This window comes from Carcharodon carcharias, chromosome 6 (genome assembly GCF_017639515.1).
Source record: "Carcharodon carcharias isolate sCarCar2 chromosome 6, sCarCar2.pri, whole genome shotgun sequence".
NCBI lineage: Eukaryota > Metazoa > Chordata > Chondrichthyes > Lamniformes > Lamnidae > Carcharodon > Carcharodon carcharias.
In genome coordinates, this window is record NC_054472.1 from 172,138,612 (window position 1) to 172,161,378 (window position 22,767).

Sequence of the window (22,767 nt, forward strand, 5' to 3'; positions counted from 1 at the left end):
TGTCCTTACCTAGTCTGGCCTACAAGTGACTCCAGATCCACAGCAACATGGCTGACACTAATTGCCCTCTTAAGTGGCCTAGCAAGCCACCTAGATCGATGGCATTTAACTATGAGCAACCAAGACGTAGCGTGGTTGGCGGTGAGATAGACACTTCTCATCAGATTCTACTCACCTGAGTCTCATCCGTTATGCACATTGCCCTTGAGTTGGCTGTGGTGGGGAAGGAACTGTTGTCTACCTCCTTCTGGAATGTGCCTTTGCAAAGAAGATGTGGAGACAGATGCAATAGTTTTTGCTGAGGTTCATCCCGAGCAGTTCTGTGACACAGATCTCTGTACTGTCCTCTGTGGGCCGTTCCCAGGGACACACACTGAGATGAACATCAACTGCAGCTTGAGGACCATCAACTCGGTGAAAGACACTCTTTGATCTGCCTGAAACTTACTGAACTTCCAGTGCAGATTTGTCCTCAACTGAGTGTTGCAAACTGGAACATTCCTAGGTCCAGGACTACGTGCTGAGGGACACACTAAAGTTTAGGGCAGCCACCGCAGAGGTACCATAGGGAAATGTCAATGTCTAAGGCCTTTGAGCAATAGTACATGGGCTAGAAACTATGTAGAACCCCTCAGGCTGTATGTCTGATAAGGAATGTATATTGTAAAGATCAAAAGTACTGAAGCTGCTAAGAGTGGAACATGCTGTATAGAAGAAAGCTGAATTCTATTACGCTTAACTGTAATCTTCAATTTGAAACATTTTGCCTTCAGGGTGTATGCTTGACATGGAATGTATATTGTAAGTATCAAGTGTATTAGAATTGTATTGAGGCACCTCGTGCGATTTGGAGACGAGTTGAATTTTATTGCACTTTCTGTAATTTCCGAGATAATGTTTTGTAATGTACTTTTATAAATTTTATGAATAAAGTATATTTTTGGGGAAAAAATAGGTATGGGCAACAAATGCTGGCTTTTTGCCAGTGACACCCACATCCCATGAAAGAATAAATAAAAAATATCATGGGATGGCAATGAGGAAAGTAATGTTAAATTTTGAAAGATTAAGCCTGACATTGAATGAAAGAACTCTACCTCTTTTTGTTTGTTCATGGATGTGTGCGTCGCTGGCAAGGACAGCATTTGTTGCCCATCCCTAATTGCCCTTGAGGACTGTTAAGAGCCAAACACATTGCTGTGGGTCTGGAGTCACATGTAGGCCAGACCAGGTAAGGATGGCAGATTCCCCTCCCTAAAGGACATTGGTGAACCAGATGGGTTTTTCCAACAATTGATGATAGTTTCATGGTAAACATTATTGACACTAGCTTTCAATTCCTGATTTTCTTTTTAAATCAAAAATTGAATTTAAATTCCACCAGCTGCCAAGGTGGGGCTTGAACCCATGTCCCCAGAACATTAATCTGGGCCTTTAGATTACAAGTCCAGTGACATTACCCCTAGGCTACCATCTCCCCATGTACCTGTAATATCATCATGGTGATTGATCAGCCATTATTCCCTTAACAAAGTCAGTGTGCCTAAAACATAACTTAAATAATGTATCTCAGCTCTGCAGCTGCTCTGCCAGTTGAGGGGGAAAATTTTGTACCTTTATTTTTAAATAGTGTCAGCCTAATGAAGGACTTTAACCATATTCTCCTTTTTAAAATGTTCCCTTTCAGCTGCAGAATTTTCAGAGCCTCTGGTAGTCCCAGACTCTAGTCGGATGTTTTTGTGGGTAACTTTAGAGCTACTACTCAGGCCAAATCAATTCACAGCAAATAAAATTTCTAAAAATTGTAAAGGACCTTCTTGAAATTATCACATTACTGACTGCAAGTCATTAGTAAATACATGAGAATCATATCGCATTCATTTGTATTGTTATGAACCCGCACTGGAACATTTTCAGCAGACTGCAGTCAATATAAATCCATTTGCATTGATTATTTCATGGCTTCATGTACAATATTTCAGGCTATCTGCTGTCTCTGGTACCAACTAATGGAGTGGAAGAGACACTCTTCCACAAGTTTTTCATGAAATGCAGATGTGTCTACCAAAATGCAATGAGTAATCCCAAAGCTCCCTGAACACTCAGTTACTAAGTGCACAGTTTGGTATTGAGCACACAGCCCACAGAGGTTTGCCAGTTGGACCCAGAGTCTGAAATGAGTTAGTTAATCTTGCATCGATCCTGGAAATTGGTAGCAGAAAATGAGCAGAAAGCAATTAGTCACGGTTGCCACTCTGGTAGAAACAAAGGAACCAGGAGATCTGAAATAAAAGCAGCATTTCCTTAAAGTACACAGCGGTGCTAATTTTACAAGATTGTGCATACATCATGGGGCCTCATTTGCACTGTGCATTAGTGATGTGTTCACACCACGTCTGAATGACTCACATTCCAACAAGCAGACTTAGGTGAACAAAAACAAAATGCTGGAAAAACACAACCGGTCTGGCAGCACCTGTGGAGAGAGAGAAACTGTTAACGTTTCAAGTCCAATGTGGCACTTCTTCGGAACCAAACAGAGGTAGAAATATGATGGATTTTATGCTTTTGACAAAGGGAAGAGGGTCAGATTGAGCAAAAAGGGAAGGTCAGGGATAGGTTAGAGGACAGGGAGGTTAAATTACAAAGATGTCATAGAACAAAAGGCAAAGGGAGTGTTAATGGTAGGAGTAAAGAAACAAAGCATTGGTCCAGAGTAACTGTTAATGGCAGAATAAAGGACAGTTCTGGAAGCAAATACGTGAATGCAAGATACAGACTGGTACTTGGGGGAAAAAAAAAATCAAAGTAGAGGACAGAGTTCATGGTCTGAAGTTGTCGAACTCAAAGTTGAAGTTATTATTCCCCTCCAAGCCACTCCTTACCCTGACGTGGAAATATATCACCGTTCCTTCAATTTGCTGGGTCAAAATCCTGGAACTACCTCCCTCACAGCACTGGCTGTACCTACACCACATGGACTATAGCGTTTCAAGAAGGCAGCTCACCACCACCTTCTCAAGGGCAATTATGGAGGGGCAATACATACTGGCCTAGCCAGCGAAGCCCACACCTCATGAGTGACTAAGAAAAAAACCTCAGCGTTGAGTCCAGAAGGCTGTAAAGTGCCGAATCAGAAGATGAGATGCTGTTCCTCACGCTTGTGCTGAGCTTCCCTACAGCAAGCTGATGACAGAAATATGAATGAGAGGGAGAGAAAGAGGTGGTGAATTAAAATGGCAAGCAAATGGAAGGTCGGCGTCATGCTTCTGGAATTCTGCAAAGTGATCTCCCAATCTGCAAGTGGACCTTTCCTCAGAAGCCTTGACCTGAAACATTAGCTCTGTTTCTGTCTCCACAGATGCTGCCAGACCTGCTGAGTATTTCCTGCATATTTCGCTTTTAAATCCGTTGTTCTTACCTGCTCCGGTCTACATGATTTCAAACCCATAGCAATGTAATTGACTCTTACCTTCCCTCTGAAGTGGCCTAGCAATCCACTCAGCTCGGGAAGGAAGCTCACCACTGCCTTCCTAATGCAGTTGGGGATGGGCAATAAATGCTGGCCTTGCCAGGAGTGCTCACATCTTCTGAATGAATAAAACAAAAACTTCATTGACTGGAAAGTGCTTTGGGATGTGCTGAGGTTTTGGAAGGTGCTATATAATTGCAAGCCTTTCTTATAGCAACTGCTGTGGGTTGGCAGCTTTGCCCTATCCATCTGCTTCCTTTTCAGCTACCTGCACTTAGTTGTGCTTCATTCAAAGTGCCAATTCCTCAAACTCTCTCACTGTAGGTTGCGAGGTGGTAGTAATTAGTGCTCAGTGTAATGAAGTGCCAGGCGCTGTTGTACGTCTTGTTCTCAACTCTTGGGGAGAATCTATCGGAAGAGAAAAGGAAGAAGTGTCACAATGTACCCGTCTTCAAAGAGACATCATTGCAGATCCGTATGCAGCTTTTCAACCATTGAATTCACTCCTTAACAACAAGCAGCATTGGAGGCAAAAACCCTGGATTAATTCAAGAGATAGGAGATGCAGCCATAGGCCTCTATGAAAGGAAGAAGTAGATGGGCTGTGTGCTCTCCCTCATCTATGTGCCTTTGTGAGTTAGCTGATTAAGTTGGGATAGGGATGGCACTGAAAATGGCTTCAGAATCAGTAGAACAGGGAAGGGGAAATTAACAAATAATAATCACCCAGGGATCCCACTCCTGGGGCTGGGTTTTGCACTGCCCCACCAGTGGGTTTGAAGGGGGAACACACAAAATTCAACAGGTGGCCTTCTCGCTGCCTAGCCATCTGCCCCTGACCTGTCTGAAATTTTACAGGGGAGGTGTTGGGCCTTAGGCCTACAGAGGCCTTTAAGTGGCCAATTAAGGGTCGCTTAAGGACAGGGGACAAAATATATTTTTCTCTTTCAGGGCTCTTTTTGAGATTTTCTCAAGGGCTACTTTTTTGATTTTCGGGGGCTACTTAGATCTAAAGATTTAAGTTAGAAATCAAACTGTTCTCAAAGTAGGGATTTGCAAACTCACACTTTGCCTCTATTAAAAGATATTAAAGAAATGTGAGACTTGGTGCTGGGGAGGCGGCCAAGAGTCCAACAACAATTAAAGTTTTCCTTCATTAACCCCTACACCTCACCACCCTGTCATCCTCCTTGAGTAGCTAATATTAAAGCAAACTCAAGCACTTCTGGATCGACTGGACTCTCAACATTTTCTACACCTAAAATACACGTGTAACGACAACCAAGAAAAGCTTCTACACAGGCAGATACTTCTAAAGGAGAAACATTTAAACAAAAAGCCTGACGGGACAGCAAAAAACTGGATTTCCCCCACAATATATTTTCTCCCAAATATTTTTTTTAATGTTTGTTCATGGGTTGTGGGTGTTGCTGGCTTGGCCAGTATTTTATTACCCATCCCTAATTGCCTTTGAGAAGGTGGTGGTGAGCTGCTTTCTTGAACCGCTACAGTCCATGTGGTATAAGCACACCCATGGTACTGTTAGGGAGGGAGTTCCAGGATTTTGATCCAGCGACAGTGGTGGAATGGTGATATAGTTCCAAGTCTGGGTGGTGAGTGGCTTAGAGGGGAACTTGCAGCTGTTGGTGTGCCTGAGCATCTGCTGCCTTTGTCTTTCTAAATGGTAGAGGTCACGGGTTTGGAAAGTAACACCAAGATAGGCCAGAAATTATGTCGTGAAAAAGACAGAATGAGTTGCAGGCGGATATAGATGGGTTGATCTGGCAGATGGAGTATAATATGGGAAAATGTGAAGTTGTTCACTTTGGCAGGAAGAATAAAAAAGCAGAGTATTACTTAAACTGAGAATGACTGCAAAATTCCAAGGTGCAGAGAGATCTAGGTGTTCTCGTGCAGGAGTCACAATAAGTTAGAATGCAGATACAGCATGTGATCAAAAAGGCTAATGGAATGCTATCCTATATGACGAGAGGAATTGAACATAAAAGTAAGGCTATTATACCTCAATTATACAGGGCATTAGTGTGACCACATCTTGAATACTATGTGCAATTCTGGTCTCCTTATTTAAGGAAGGATGTAAATGCATTGGAGGTGGTTCAGAGGAGGTTTACAAGGTTGATATCTGGAATGAGTGGGTTGTCTTACAAGGAAAGATTGGACAGACTGGGCTTGTCTCCACTGGAGTTTAGAAGAGTGAGGGGTGATGATTGGAGTACATAAGATGTTGAATAGTCTCAACAAGGTGGATGTGGAATGGTTGTTTCCCCTTGTGGGTGAGTCCAGAACTAGGGGGCACTATCCTAAAATTAGAGATTGCTCTTTTAGGACAGAGATGAGGAGAAATTTTTTCTCTGAGGATTGTACGACTTTGGAACTCTTTCCCTCAGAAGGAAGTAGAGGCAGGGTCATTGAGTACTTTTAAGGTGGAGGTTGATAGATTCTTGTTAGGCAAGGGAGTCAAAGGTTACCGGGGGTAGATGGGAATGTGGAACTCGAAACACAAGCAGATCGGGCATGATCTTAATGAATGGTGGAGCAGGCTTGAGGGGCCAAATGGCCTACTTAGTTCCATGCTGTATCGACATTATAGGAAACATGGGTTCTATGATATGTGGAGTTGTCACAAAGTACTATACAGTAAGAAAGAAACGGTGGGCATTGAGCCGGAGGCGAAAAGCGAAAATGAGGAGAGTTAGGACTTTGAGTTAGCTTGTTTCTGAAAGTACTATCACGGGATGCTGCGTAATAGTTTTTCATCAAACATGTCTAGGGCTCACAGGCATTCTTGAAAAGGAGCATTTTTAACGAGTGTTTTGAAATGTATTTCTTCCATACAGTTAAAGGTCGGTTAAATTAGACTAGCAGACTAAAAAAAAACAGTCACCGGATAATTCTCAGACGTGCTTGATGAAAAGCTATTACTCAGCACCCCGTGATTGTATTTGCAGGAACAAGCTAACTCAAAGTGTCTAACAGCAATCTTTTCAGTTTCCATTTCTGGCTGCACTTTCCACGGGTCAAAGAAAATATTTTTGCCTAAATGTTCACATATGACATTCCTGAGGTTGAGATGATCCAGAAGCACAGCACCAGGCTCACAAACAGATCATCAGATCTCTTCCCATCCCAGGGCCACCATGACATGAAAAGGCTGTCTGTCGCTGTTTGGGAATGTGTCAGCTCCAGATCTGAAGCCGGTATGGTGAGAGGTTTCAACTTTGAGGAGATGACAGGAACTGAAGAGGTGATTCACTCTGCTGCATGAAAACCAATTGTTAGGCAATTGTGGAAGACCACTGATGACAACTCAGAGTTCCCTTGACTGAAAGAGCCAATATAGCCATTAGGGAAGTTTTGGAAAATCATTGCTTTTCAAAAAAAACAGGATTTTTAAAAAAAAGTTTGTTGTTTACAGTAATCTGAAAGATGAAAGGTTGCCTAGTGAACATTCATTGCTGGAAATATCAACAGCACTGGCCCACTGTGAGATGATGCATGGTAAGGGAAAACTAAAAGAGGAAATTAAATAACTAAATAGACATGTGCCTTAACAGATTTATTACTAAAGCTAAACTTGTGAACTGTGAGAAAATAATGTCTGTTTTACTTGGAGCTCTGATCATGTTCACTGTGTCTTTCCACTCAGGAGTCCTTCTACACTTTGAAGAAATGGGTAAAGGAATTGAAAGAGCATGGGCCTGAAAATATTGTGGTCGCAATTGCTGGCAATAAATGTGACCTTTCTGATATGAGGTTTGTATTTGCACATGATCTAGGTTGGTTTGTGCAGAAGTAGCAGATTATCGCTGCCCTTTTAGTAAGCAATGATTGCATCTATATTAAAGGCTTTTGCCGCTTCCCTCAAACTGCATTGTACTGCAGAGTATCTTTATTTTTGCGAATTGATAGCAGTTTGTTGATGTGATGAGCTTGGCTCGTGGAAGCAGTTTTCACGGTTACATTTTACCATTTAAAATAATATAGATACAACATCATCAATTGCTCACAATTTTAAAAAAGGCTGTGAATGAATAATATCTCATTAGAAAATATTCTAATTTTATGATGCACAGCTACTAATTGGATGAACCACTTATACATACGCAAACCTCAAAAAACGGAAATTTTTTCCTACTTTCTCTCTATCCCTGGTTGATGCAAGTTTGACTAATCAATCTCTGTTTGCTGTTCCAGAGAGGTTACAGTGAAGGATGCCCAGGAGTATGTTAAGTTCATTAATGCGATCTTTGTTGAAACAAGTGCAAAGAATGCCATTAACGTTGGAGAGCTCTTTGAGAGAATCAGTAAGTAATGCTTACTCATTGAATGTTATATCACCGGTTAATGAAATTACCATGTAGAATGCTGTCTGATCACAAAGCTTTGTATATTAAACTATTGAGAATCCAAGAGGACACTGCCAACTTTAAAAATAATAAAATATAAGGTGAATCATGAAATAATGATTAGGTGATGCCAACCTGGAGTTTTTAAGAGCTTCGGGAATGTAGGAGCAAGGGAACATTGAAAGAAACAAGGAGTTACACAATCTTGAGACCCTTGGAAGGAATTAATTTGACTTTTACTTCCAATGCATTAGGGTTGTAGTGAGCATGCCGAAAAATATCTTTGGAATTTGGAAAGAAAAACAGAGGAAAATTTACAGTATCAGTTGAGAATGATTGTAATATAGAGACAATTTAAGAGATTATCTGTCAGGCAACAAGCATTTCATTGTGCAACCTTCAAATGTGAGCGAGATGGATAATGAACTTGACATCAGAAAAAAATGACCATTCTGGCATAGACCTGATGGGCTGAGTGGCCTCCCATTGTGCTGTAAATGACTCTAAGCTGCTCTTTTAAAAATAAAATCTCAGCTGCCACTAAGTACTGTCCAATCTGGCCTACATATGTCTCTTAATAGCTTCCAAAGTGGCCCAAAAAGACATCCAGATCCAGAATTTAAATAAAAGGAAAATAGGCAAATTGACAAAAATAAGGCAATCTCAACCCAGTTGGCTGTGCAGAGACCTTCTTATTTAGACCTCGGCATTGGTATGCAATCGTGGTACGTCATATCCCACCAGTAGGTTAGGGGATGGTGGTGTATTGATAGTGTCACTAGACTAGTAATTCAGAGGCCCAGGCTAATGGCCCTAAGATCATGGGTTCAAATCCCACCATGGCAGCTGGCAGAATTTAAATTCAATTAATAAATCTGGAATTGTAGCCATGATAAGTATCATTGATTGTTGTAAAAGCCCAGCTAGTTCACTAATGCCCTTTAAGGAAGGAAATTTGCTATCCTTTTCTGGTCTGGCTTACAAATCACTCCAGACCCGCAGCACTGCGGTTGGCTCTTAACTGCCCTCAATGGCCCAGCAAGCCGTTCAGTTCAAGAGGGATGGGCAACATGCCAGCGACACCCATATCCCATGAAAGGGTAAAGGAGACCCATCAAAAGTTAAGGCATTTCAATGCTTAAGGTGAGGGAAACTTCCAGCATCATCTTCTGTGATTCACTGACCCTTCAAATCAATATCCTCTATCTTGAGCACCACTTGGAGTGAGATAAGAACATAGAATACACTCTGGGTAGGCGGCTTGCTAGTACCACCAGTGACCACACTAGATGTTATCCTACTGAATGACATAGCTCCCAGGCTGGCTTACATCAAGTGGTGAGAGAACCAACACGAACCTTGTCTTCACCAACCTACCCATTGTAGACACAACAGGATAGATAGGAATGGTTGTTGTATAGTGCTTGTGAGCACAAAATTCCTTCTGCGCATTGAGGGATTGTACATTATGATACTACTGCTGTGCTAAGTAGAACCCACAGGGTATCTATGAGGGTGTGGGCAGTAGCAGCAGTGTTATGTAACACCATCTGTATCATGATAGCATAGTACCCCTTCCGTTACTATCCAGTCAGGAAACTAAACCTGCTTTAATGTGGAGTACAGCCAGAAGCAGCATCAGGCATATCTTAGAAATGAGGTTTCAACCTGGTGAAACTACAACCCCGTCTTTTCTGCATTTTAAGTGAAGTAGAGATGTTATGCTTCAGTTATACAGGGCATTGGTGTGACCACATCTGGAGTACTGTGTACAGTGTTGGTCTCCATATTTAAGGAAGGATGTAAATGCATTGGAAGCAGTTTAGAGAAGGTTTACTAGACTAATACCTGGAATGGGATGGTTGTCTTATGAGAAAAGGTTGGGCAGGCCAGGCTTGTATCCACTGGAGTTTAGAAGAGTAAGAGGTGACTTGATTGAAACAGATAAGCTCCCGAGGGATCTTGACTGGGTGGATGTGGAAAGGATGTTTCCTCTTGTGGGAGAAACTAGAACTAGTGGTCATGCTTTAAAAATAAGAGGTCACCCTTTTAAGCAAAGATGAGGAGAATTTTTTTTTCTGAGAGAGTTGTGGTCTTTGGAACTCTTGTCCACAAAAGGTGGTGAAAGCAGAATCTTTGATTATTCTTAAGGCAGAGCTTGGTAGATCCTTGATAAGCAAGAGGGTGAAAGGTTATCGGGGGTAGTTCGGAATGTGGCATTGAGTTTGCAATCAGATCAACCAATTATGGAAGAAAATTAGCGCAAAATGTAAAAACTGATAGCAAAAGGTTCCACAAGTATTTAAAAGGAAAGAGTAGTTAAAGTGAATGTTGGTCCCTTGGAGGACGAGAGTGGGTTGTTAATAGTGGGGAACGCAGAAATGGCAGTGATGCTTAATCAATATTTTCCCTCAGTTTTCACAGTGGAGGACACTAGTACCACCCCAATAGTAACAGGTAGTGCAGAGGATATAGAGAAGGAGGAACTTAGAACAATTACCATCACTTAGAGAAAAAGTACTGAGCAAACTATTGGCATTAAAGGATGAAAAGAGCCCAGGAACATCTCAATGTCTTAAAGGAAGTGGCAGCGGAGATAGTGGATGCATTGGCTATAATATTCCAAAATTCCCTGGATTCTGCAAAGGTTCCAGTGGATTGGAAAAATGCTAATATAACACCCTTATTCAAAAAGGGGGGAGGCAGAAAGTAGGAAACTATAGACTAGTTGGTTTAACGTCTGCTGTTAGGAAGTTGTTGGAAACCATTATTAAGGAGGCAGTAATGGGGCATTTGGAAAGTCAAAATGCAATCCATCAGAGTCAGCATGGTTTTATGAAAAGTAAATTGTGTCTGACTAATTTGATAGAGTTCTTTGAAGATGTGACAAGCAAAGTGGATAATGAGGATCCTGTAGATGTAGTATATCTGGACTTCCAGAAGACCTTTGATAAGGTGCTGCACAAAAGATTAATACACAAGATAAGATCTCACAGAGTTAGGGGTAATATATTAGCTTGGATAGAGGATTGGCTAACCAACAGAATGCAGAGAGTCGGGATAAATGGGTATTTTTCTGGATGGCAAGCTGTAACTAGTGGGGTGCCACAGGGTTCGGTCCTTGGGCCCCAACTATTTACAATCTATATTAATGGCTTGCATTCAGGGATAGAAGGTACTATAGCTAAATTTGCAGATGACACCAAAATAGGTGGGAAAGTAAGTTGCAATGAAGAATTAAGAAATTTACAAATGGATATGGACAGGTTAGATGAATGGGCCAAAATTTGGCAGATGGAGTTTAACTTGGATAAGTGTGAGGTTATCCATTTTGGTCAGAAGAATATTTAAATGGAGAGAAACTTCAGAATGCTTCAGTGAAGAGGGATCTGGGTGTTCTCGTGCATGAATCGCTGAAAGCTAGTATGTAGGTACAGCAGGTAATAAGGAAGGCAAATGGAATTTTGGCATTTATTGCTAAAGGAATAGAGTATAAAAATAGGGAAGTGTTGTTGCAACTGCACAAGGCATTTGTGAGACTGCACCTGGAGTACTGTGCACAGTTTTGGTCCCCTTACTTGAGGAAGGATGTAGTTGCATTGGAGGCTGTTCAGAGGAGGTTCACTAGATTGATTCCAGAGATGCGAGGAGAGATTGAGCAATTTAGGCCTATACTCACTAGAGTTTAGAAGGATGAGAGGAGATCTAATTCAGGTATATAAGATTCTAAAGGGGATAGACAAAGTAGACGTGGAGCAGGTGTTTCTCCTTCTGGGGCATTCTGGAATGAGAGGCCATAGTTTTAGGCTAAGGGGTGGTAGATTTAAATCAGAGATGAGGAGGAATTACTTTTCTCAAAGGGTCGTGAATCTGTGGAATTCACTACCTCAGAGTGCAGTGGATGCCAGGACGCTGAATAAATTTAAGGAGGAGATGGACAGATTTTAAATTAGTAACGGGTTGAAGTGTTATGAGGAGCGGGCGGGAAATTGGAGTTGAGGCCGAAATGAGATCAGCCATGATCGTATTGAATGGCGGGGCAGGCTCGAGGGGCTGAATTGCCTACTCCTGCTCCTAGTTCTTATGTTCTTATTGAATGGCGGAGCAGGCCTGAGGAGCTGTGTGGCCTACTCCTGCTCCTAATTTGTACGTTTGTATATTAAATGCCAAAACCCCCAGAGCTAAATGGTCCCTTAATGAACGGTTCAGAGCAAAGCTCTGTACTCCTACCACATCCAATTCTGCATACTCTAACTAGCTAACCCCCTAGCCAAGCTATTCCAGTACAGAAACAATACTGGCATCTCTCCGATAATGTGAAAAATTCACAGAAAACAGGTATTTTTCTAACTGTCCAATTACTATCCTATCTGTTGTCTGCCAATTATCAGTTAAGTGACAGAAGGAATTATCAATAGTGCCTTCATAGGTCTTCAATAATTCAGTGTCAACCTAGGCTTGATGGTAGCACGCTTACCTCTGAATCACATGAGTGTGGACTTGAGCTCCAGTCCACACCACAGATCACCATGTCATGTTATTATAATGATATAATCTTTGGGTTTATTTACTGTACAAGACACAAGGCACCAATTGCTCACAAGGGATTAGGTAACCATCTTCATTTATTATGATTAAGCACATGAGAACAGTTATACATAGGTATAAAGCTCAAAGCAAAAGTGAAACAAAGATTGGATCACATGACACATTTCCCTTTGAGTGATGTCAAGCTGAAATCCCTTAAAGACATATTACAACAGAGATTTGGGTTCTCAATCTATGCTGACATTTCAGTGAGGTACGTTGGAGGTACCATCTTGCAGATAAGAGGGTCAAATTCTGGAATTCCCAGCACTATATTTTATATCTCAGGTCTATGTGGAAATGGCATTAGTTTCTTTTGGATGTAACGAGTTTTATACACAGTGTTTTAAAATGTCAGCTACGTGCTTCAGCTCAAGCTTCCAGCTCTTTACATAGTTTGTTTACTTTCCTCTGAGTCCACACCCAGGTTTAACCAACCAAGCACAGTGAACGTCAATTATAGACAGATTCACATAATCAAACACAGAACAATTGAACACAACACCCATCACATTGGATCACCAAGGCCTGCTTGGTGAAGTCACCACAAGTTTGCCATCAGTTGAAAGTTGGTCAGAATCTTCCAGGGAGAAGCTAAGGTTGAAAACAGTTGTGTTTTTTTATTTCCTCTCCTTTCAGGGGGCGGGTGGAGTAAGAACACTACCCCTAGTACCCGTCAGGAAAGCTTATGTCTACCTTCCCTCGAATGACATATCCACCACCCCCTTGCCCTTCCTGAATATGAAATTCCTGCTACCACACATTGGCGGGCAGCCTCTGGACTGCTGCTTTCTTCCAACTTTCCAGCTGTTGCTGATGGGAAGTCGGCCGGTTGGTTTTAAATGAGGTCCAAGAGTTGAGACAACCCAAGCTTTATTTCTGGAGCAGCAGAACAGTTCCCAACTCACTTCACAACCCACTCATCCACAATTAAAATAATGGCCCCAAATGTAATTTTCACTTGGACATCAACTGGCATAATTGCCCTTAGCATTCCTTACAAATGGAAACATAGCCATGCTTCTGATGGCTACTTAATAATTTCTCTGAGAAAGGGTGGAGGACTGAATTGGGCTCAACTCTGAAGGTTGAATCTCTGAGTAGAATAGCCAACAACACAATGGGTAGTTCTGATTTTGGGCGGAAGTGCCAAGCTTCCGGTTACACATTGGAAACTAAACTCAGGTGAGATGTATAATGGACAGCTGATTTGAGACGGCCCAGTTTACATTATCAACCCAAGTTAAAATGACCACCATTCCCTTGAATCATTCCTGAAGATTGGTCCAATGCAAGGAACCAGAGACCTGCTGGCTCCAAGGGAATAATTCACCACTTGAGGCTTGTTACTATCTAATGGGTTCTGTTTGGATGTTAAATACCCAATAGTTTAAGGTGATAAAGTGAGCAGGTGTTGGGTAATGATTAGTTAATTAAGAACGAATGTGTATATCACAGAATTGTTACAGTACAGGAGGCAGCCATTCATCCCATCATGCCTGCACCGGCTCTCCGAATGAGCATTATGACTCAGTGCCATTCTTCTGCCTTTTCCCCATAACCCTGCACATTGCTTCTGTTTAAATAATCATCTAATGCCTCCACCACATTTCCAGCACTTCCAGGCAGTGCATTTCAGACCTGAACCACTTGTTGTGTGAAAAAGGTTTTTCTCACATCAGATTTGCTTCTTGCACCTTAAATGGTGCCCTCTTGTTCTCGATCTTTTTGCGAGCAGGATCAGTTTCTCCCTATCTACTCTATCCAGCCCTCTCATGATTTTGAATACTTCTATCAAATCTCCTCTTAGCCTTCTCCTCTCCAAGGAGAACAGTCCCAACCTTTCAAATCTATCCTCATAACTGAAGTTTCTCATCCCTGGAACCATTCTTGTAAACCTCTTCTGCAATTTCTCCAATGCATTCACATCCTTCCTAGAACTGCCCAGAACTGTACACAATACTCTAGCTGAAGTTTAACTAGTGTTCAATACAAGTTCAGCATAACCTCCTTGCTCTTGTATTCTATGCCTCTATTAATAAAGCCTAGGACACTGTATGCTTTACTAAACACACTCTCAACCTGTCCTGCCACCTTTAATGACTTATGTATATAAAGAAGAGTCAGCCAGCACTGGGTGTCTGGTGTTAGAGTGGAGAAGTAAGCTCTGTGGTGAAAAATAAACAGTCTCTACCAAAGCATCCTGGTCTCAGTATCTTCTTCATAACCAGGCTTGGGATATCTCTGACAAGGCTGCATCTTTAGGTAAGGAGAGAAGAATGGGCAAATTTAGAAAACCCACAGCACTAATGGTGGGACTGTATCATGCTGCACAGGCTGTAAATATGGGGAATTTTTGCCAGTGCTGTAAAAGAAATGAAACACACAAGCTTCAGAGACCTGGTATGCCTCAAGCTTAATCTCCAGCCACCCTATTCTGAATTAGCTGAAGTGCCAGTCACAACTATAGTTGACCACAAGGTCCCTGGGCTAAGGAGGTGAAAATGACCTATTCTCCAGTTCTTGGCGACTATCAGTGCCCCCCTGCTGGAAAGTGTACTTATTTGTTTGTGGAATGACTAACGTTAGGGCTTCCATATGAAGGATGAACTCACCTGGCTGATGGGTTCAGGGTAACTCGCATTAATCCTTGAAGTAGCAAATTTTAAAGCTGCTAAGTCAACAGCTTGCATTATCAAGCATATTTTAACATACAGAAAAGTCCTAAAGTGTTCCACAGAGGCAATATTGGGCAAGAATGCATGGCGAGCCAAAGAAGGTGATATTAGGAGAAGCGATCAAAGGCTTGGTTAAAGAGTCAGGGTTTAAGGAGTGTCTCAAAGGGAGAGTGGGTTTGAAGCATTAGTGGGAGGGATTAATGATAGATCTCCATAGGGTAAGGATGAAGGTACATCCACTAATGGTCAGGCAAAAGGGAGAAAGGTTTGCACAAGAGGTCAGAGTTAGGGGAATGGAGAGTTTGGGTCATTTGTAAAGACAGGAAGAGACAAGGACGTGAAGGGATTTAAACACAAAAGTTAGATTTTAAAAGTGAGACGTTGATGACCTGGAAGCCAATGTAGGTCAGTGAGCACAGGGGTGATGAGTGAACCAGACTTGGTGTGGAACAAGGTAGAGGTTTAGTTAAGCTGGAGCTTATGAAGGATGGGAACATTGGAAAAGCCAAGGCCGAGGTGACCAAAGCCTACTTGAGTTGTGCGAAGCAGGGGCTGTCTCCTTGGAGAAGAGAAGGTTGTGAGGAGATTTGATAGAGATGCTCAAAACGATGCAGGGTCTGGACAGAGTAGCTAGGGGGAAACTATTCCCATTGGTGGAAGGATCGAGAGCCACAGGGCACCGATTTAAGCTGATTGGCAAAAGAAACAACGGTGACATGAGGAAAACCTTTTTTCACAGAGTTGTTTGGATCTGGAATACACTGCCTGAAAACATGGTGGAGGCAAATTCAATCATGGTTTTCAAAAAAGCATTAGATAATTATTTGAAGAGAATACAATTTTTGGGGCTATGGCAGAAAGGTAGGGGAGTGAGACTAGGCAAGACGAGAGAGCTGGCACAGATGAGACGAACTGAATGGCCTCTTTCTATCTGAAATGCTCGGACGCCATCATCATGGTTCTAGTTAAAGGCTTGTGTAGCAGATGGGCTGAAGTCGGGTTGCAGATGAATAACATAGAGCTGGAAGCAAGCAGTCTTTGCGATGTGAAGAATGTGAAAAACTCTGTTTGGGGTTGAATAGAATGTCAAGGGCAATGGGGGCCATTTAATATTCAAAATTCTGGGAGGCCTTGTGTGAAGGAGGATCAGAACAGAGTTTATCAGTGGTAAAGAAGCTGCCAGACATCTGCCATAACATTAAAACAACAATAAACATTTGATCTATCGTTCAATCAGTGTTTGAAATTAATGACAGAGTTAAATGCAGAGCCAAGTCTTGGTGTGAATACAGTGGAGAATGGCCAGTGTTGATGGGAATTATTTTAAATGATTGCTTCAACAGATAAACAGTAAAGCAGACCTACAGAATTGATGTAGGCCAAGGGAGTTTCTTTGAAACATTCACTGATTCTGCTATGCATGTTAGCTGCCATTTTTCAGTATTAATGGTCTGGACTTACACATGTAGTGAACCAAGATGGTCACAGACTCAGTATTCAGGCCAATAGTGTGTTTTCAGGAATTCCCCTGTGCTTCCTTTGAGCCTCTGCTCTGTTTTGGTGAAACAAGAACACAATTGGTCTGAAACCAGAGCAGTGGCGTCAGAAAGCAGCATGAGGCTGACAGCTCCCTACTTTGGTGATAGTCAGATGTGGAGGGTCTGTAGGATTCACAGAACAGCCTGGTAACTGGAAACATTACCAAATACCTGTGGAAGATCTTGGAAAACCATAGCAGTGGCTGGTATGAGCAATGGGAAGATGCAGGAGAATGCGTCAGATGTTTTTGTGCAGAGAGATTCTCTGCCTTATCATGCTGCTACTGGGGTATAAGAGATAGGAACATGTTCTATTCTTTGCATTCATTTTCCTCACTTTGGACACAAAAGTTCACCGCAAAATGCAAACAAAAGTTAGGGAGGCTCATGGAGATGAAAATTGCGAACGGTCTGTCTGAAGGAGAGGGCTTTCTTTTTCTGTGCCTTCTTACATTCCTGACCACATACTGTTAAATGTAGTCAGCTGGTGGAGGGGTTTGGCAGAAAGCTACAGGAACAGAGAACCTGCTTTGTAATTCCAACAGTGGCAGTGCAAACTGTGAAATGAATCACTGTTTTCAGCAAATTTTCCCTTTAGATTGTAACTGTTGCGTGCTGTGGAATTTGGTGCTTCAATACTTTCTTACTGCAGAATCCCAGTGGATCTGAAAATGATTAACCTTCGCTGAGCTCAATAATCCAGATGGTGCAGAGAATGGAAAAGTCACATGTGTTTAGTGGGAGAGTGCTCTGGAGGTTGGAGTGTGCGAAGATGGATGCACCAACCTGCCTACTGAGCGGAGTGTGGTCACTGTGTGCAAAGGAAATAAAAATTAATTGGTTAATTCTGAAGCACTGAAATCTCTTCCCTAAACTCATAGAGGCATATAGAAAAATGTAGGTAGAGAAAGAGATGCATGTTACAGACAATATGTAACAGCAGACACTTTCTGAGGCAGATCTCCTCAGACTCCTATGTTTTTGGAGAAAAAAGTTGTTAGCTTGCTGCATGCCCCTGACACATGATGAAAAGGAATTGCTTTGTTTCTCGACGGTTCCTTCACAAAAAAAAACATAGATGATAGATCCCCATGCTAAATGAACTGTTCTCAACTGAGATGGCACTAAGATGGTTCTGACCCTTGTGGGTTAGGAAGAGGAAAAGGATGCCTATTCCTGATTGCTGTAAGTTTGTGTGATAATTGGTGAGGGCAAAGTCAGCAGTGGCTGTGATATAGAATCATGGAGAGTTTACAGCACAGAAAGATGCCACTTGGCTGATCATGTCTGCGCTGGCATAAAAATGAGCTGCATGGCCAAATCCCACTTTCCAGCATTTGGTCCCCATAGCCCTGCAGATTACGTGACTTGAGGTGCATATCCAGACACCTTTTAACTGAACTGAGGGTTTCTGCCTCCATTACCCTTTCAGACAGTGAGTTCCATACCCCCTCAACCCTCTGGGTGAAAGAAAAATCCTCGTCTCCCCTCTAATCTTTCTACCAATCACTTTAAATTTATGCCCCCTAGTCACTGACCTCTCTGCTAAGGTAAATAGGCCCTTCTCATCCACTCTATCCAGGCCCCTCACAATCAAATCTCCCCTCGGCCTCCTCTGTCCCAAGGAGAACAATCCCAGCCTATCCAATCTTTCCTCATAGCTGCAATTTTCCAGTCCTGGCAACATCCTCGTAAATCTCCTCTGTACCCTCTCTAATGCAATTACATCCTTTCTGTAATGAGCTGACCAGATATAACCATCAGTTAAATGCTTATTCAAATTAAAGCTTATTCAAATATATCGGATACTTAGGTGACAAACAAAAGTACTGGATGGCAAGTGATACCTTTGGAACTATAACCCAGCTATGACTAAATTCCTTCAGGGGACATGGGGAACATATCCACAGAAGAAATATGAGCAGGAGTAGGCCATATACCTTCTTGAGTCATTCGTTAAGGTCATGGCTGATCTTTGACCTCTGTTTTCCTGCCCTATCCCCATATTCCTTGATTCCTTTAAGGTCCAAAAATCTATTGATCTCGGCCTCAAATGTGCTCAACGCCTGAGCATTCACAGCCCCCTAGGGTGGAGAATTCCAAAGATTCACAACCTTCTGAGTAAAGAAAATTTTCCTCATCTCAGTTCTCAGTGAAGCTAGAACACAGGACTACTGGTGTGCTAGATGGCATAAGCAGCAAGTGATAGATGGAGCTTAGCGAAATCCACAACCAACAGATCAGATCTAGTTCTGCAGTCCTGCCACATCCAGTTGTGAATGGTGGTGGACAATTAAACAACTCACTGGAGGAGGAGGTTCCACAAATATCCCCATCATCAATGATGGAGGAGCCCAGCGCAGCAGCGCAAAAGATAAGGCTGAAGCATTCGCAACAATCTTCAGCCAGAAGTGCCGAGTGGATGATCCATCTCAGCCTCCTCCAGAGGTCCCCAGCATCACAGATGCCAGTCTTCAGCCAATTTGATTCACTCCACGTATTGTCGAGAAACAGCTGAAGGCACTGGATACTGCAAAGGCTATGGGCCTGATAATATTCTGGCAATAGTACTGAAGACTTGTGCTCCAGAACTTGCCGTGCCCCTAGCCAAGCTGCTCCAGTACAGCTACGACACTAGCAACTTCCCAGCTATACGGAAAATTGCTCAGGTATGTCCTGTACACAAAAAGCAGGACAAATCCAATTTAGTCAATTACTGCTCCTCAGTCTACTCTCGATCATCAGTAAAGTGATGGAAGGGGTCATCAAAAGTGCTATCAAGCAGCACTTGCTTAGCAATAACCTGCTCACTGACGCTCAGTTTGGGTTCCGCCGGGGTCACTCAGCTTCTAACCTCATTACAGCCTTAGTTCAAATATGGACATAAGAGCTGAACTCCTGAGCTGAAGTGAGTGGGACAGCCCTTGACATCAAGGCAGCATTTGACTGAGTGTGGCATCAAGGTGCCATAGCAAAACTGGAGTCAATGGGAATCGGGGGAAAACTCTCCACTGGCTGGAGTCACACCTAGCACAAGGGAAGATGGTTGTGGTTGTTTGAGGTCAATCATCTCAGTTCCAGGACATCACTGCAGGAGTTCCTCAGGGTAGTGTCCTTGGCCCAACCATCTTCATTTGCTTCATCGATGACCTTCCTTCCATCATAAGGTCAGAAGTGGGGATGTTCACTGATGATTGCACAATGTTCAACATCATTTGCTACTCCTCAGATCCTGAAGCAGTCCATGTACACCTGCAGCAAGACCTGGACAATATCCAGGCTTGGGCTGACAAGTGGCAAGTAAGATTTGTGCCACACAAGTGTCAGGCAATGACCACCTCCAGCAAGAGAGGATCTAACCATCACCCCTTGACGTTCAATGGCATTAGCATCTCTGAATCCTCCACCGTCAACATCTTGGAGTTTACTATTGACTAGAAACTGAACTGGACTAGCTATATAAATATTGTGGCTACAAGAGCAGGTCAGAGGCTAGAAATCCTGTGAAGAGTAACTCAACCCTTGACTCCCCAAAGCCTGTCCACCATCTACAAGGCATAAGTCAGGAGTGTGATGGAATACTCCCCACTTGCCTGGATGAGTGCAGCTCCAACAACATTCAAGAAGCTTGACACTGTCCAGTACAAAGCAGGCTGCTTGATTGGCACTCCATCCACAAACATCCACTCCCTCCATCATCAATGAACAGTAGCAGCAGTGTGTACCATCTACAAGACGCACTGCAGGAATTCACCAAGGCTCCTTAGACAGCACCTTCCAAACCCACAACCACTACCATCTAGAAGGACAAGGGCAACAGACACCTGGAAGTTCCCCTCCAAGCCACTCAACATCCTGACTTGGAAATATATCGCCGTTCCTTCACTGTCGCTGGGTCAACATTGTGGAACTCCCTTCCTAACAGCACTGTGGGTGTACCTACATCATAGGAACTGCAGTGGTTCAAGAAGACAGTTCACCACTGCCTTCTTAAGGGTAATTAGGGATGGGCAATAAAGGTTGGCCTAGCCAGTGACACACACATCCCATAAATGAGTTTAAAAAAAGCTCTAATTGGCTGACACCTTATCCTGGGACTATTTCCTAGTTCTAGATTCTCCTGTCAAGGGAAACTAGTTTTAGCATCTACCCTGCCAAACCCTCTCAGACTCTCATACGTTTCAATGAGATCACCTTTCATTCTTCTAAATTCCAGAGAGGATAGGCTCAATCTGCTCAATCCCTCCTCACAGAACAATCTTCTCATGTTCTTATTTTCTCATCCCAGAACTGAAGCTAGTGAATCAAGTGTATCTTTCCTTAGGTATGGAGACCAAAACTGGACAAATCCAGGTGTGGTTTTTATCGAGGCATTGTACAACTGCAGCAAGACTTCCTTACCCTTCTATTCCCACTTCTGTGTCAGCTATGGCTCAGTTAATAGCACTCTTGCTTCTGAATCACAAAGTTAGACCATAAGACATGGGAGCAGAAATTAGGCCATTCGGCCCATCGAGTCTGCTCTGCCATTCAATCATGGCTGATAAGTTTCTCAACCCCATTCTCCTGCCTTCTCCCTGTAACCTTTGATCCCCTTACCAATCAAGAACCTATCTATCTCCGTCTTAAATACACTCAATGACCTGGCCTCCACAGCCTTCTGTGGCAATGAATTCCATAGATTCGCCACTCTCTGGCTAAAGAAGTTTCTCCTCATCTCTGTTCTAAAAGGTCTTCCCTTTACTCTGAGGCTGTGCCCTCGGGTCCTAGTCTCTCCTACTAATGGAAACATCTTCCCCACGTCCACTCTATCCAGGCCTTTCAGTATTCTGTAAGTTTCAATCAGATCCCCCCTCATCCTTCTAAACTCCATCAAGTGTAGACCCAGAGTCCTGAAATGTTACTCACATGTTAAGCCTTTCATTCCTGGGGTCACCCTCGTGAACCTCCTCTGGACCATCTCCAGGGCCAGCACATCCTTCCTGAGATACAGGGTCCAAAATTGCTCACAATATTCTAAATGTGGTCTGACCAGAGCCTAATAAAGCCTCAGCAGCACATCCCTGTTTTTATATTCTAGTCCTCTCGAAATAAATGCCAACATTGCATTTACCTTCCTAACTACCGACTCAACCTGCAAGTTAACCTTAAGAGAATCCTGGACCAGGACTCCCAAGTCCCTTTGCACTCCAGATTTCTCTCCCCATTTAGAAGTGCTAGCTTTAAGTCTCACACTCGGGCTGGAACACAAAATTCAGGACTGATAGTCCTTTGCAGTACTGAGGGAGCACTTCACTGTCAGAGGTGTTATCTTTCAGGTGAATTGTTAAACCGAGGCCCCATCTGCCTGCTCGGGTGGATGTAAAAGATCCTATGGCTTTATTTAGAAGAACAGCAGAGTTATCCCTGGTGTCCAGGCCACTATTAATCCATCAAACTGCATCACTAAAAGAGATTACCTGGTCATTATTGTATTACTGCTTGCTGTGCATAAAGTGGCTGCTGCGTGTCCTATATTACAGCAATGTCAACACTTAGCACCTCATTGGTTGTAAAGCACTTCCTGCAGACTGGGAAGTAGCAAATCTAACCCTACTATTTAAGAAAGGATGGAGAGAGGAAACAGAGAACTACAGACCTGTTAGTTTGGCACCAGTAGTAGGGAAAATGTTAGAATCTATTATAATGAATGTGATAATAGACATTTGGAAAATAATGGTATGATTGGGCAGAGTTAACATGGATTTATGGAAGCAAAATCATGCTTGACAAACCTGTTGGAGTTGTTTTGAGCATGTTACTTGTAGCTTTGATAAAGGAGATGTGGTGCATTTGGATTTTCAGAAGGCTTTTGATAAGATCCTAAACAAGAGGTGAGCAAACAAAATTGGAGCACATGGGATTGTGGGTAATACCCTGGTATGGATTGAGAGTTGGTTAGTGGACATGAAACAGAGTAGGAATAAACGCGTCATTCTCAGGATGGCAGGCTGTTACTAGTGGGGTGCTGCAAGGATCAGTGCTGGGGCCAAGTTACGTGAATAAATGTGAAGTTATCCAATTTGGTAGGAAAACGCAGAAAGGCAGAATATTTCTTAAATGGTCAGAGATTGGGAAGTGTT

The 22,767-nt window shown here is 42.8% G+C and overlaps 1 protein-coding gene across 1 annotated transcript in view; it reads left to right on the top strand.

Annotated features, from left to right (window-relative positions):
- rab31 (RAB31, member RAS oncogene family) overlaps positions 1 to 22,767 on the top strand; it is a 95,293-nt gene that overhangs the window by 43,693 nt on the left and 28,833 nt on the right. The window contains exons 5-6 of the mRNA XM_041190263.1: positions 7,143 to 7,249; positions 7,691 to 7,800. Of these exons, the coding sequence (XP_041046197.1) occupies positions 7,143 to 7,249; positions 7,691 to 7,800 (217 nt within the window). The remainder of the gene's footprint in view (positions 1 to 7,142; positions 7,250 to 7,690; positions 7,801 to 22,767) is intronic.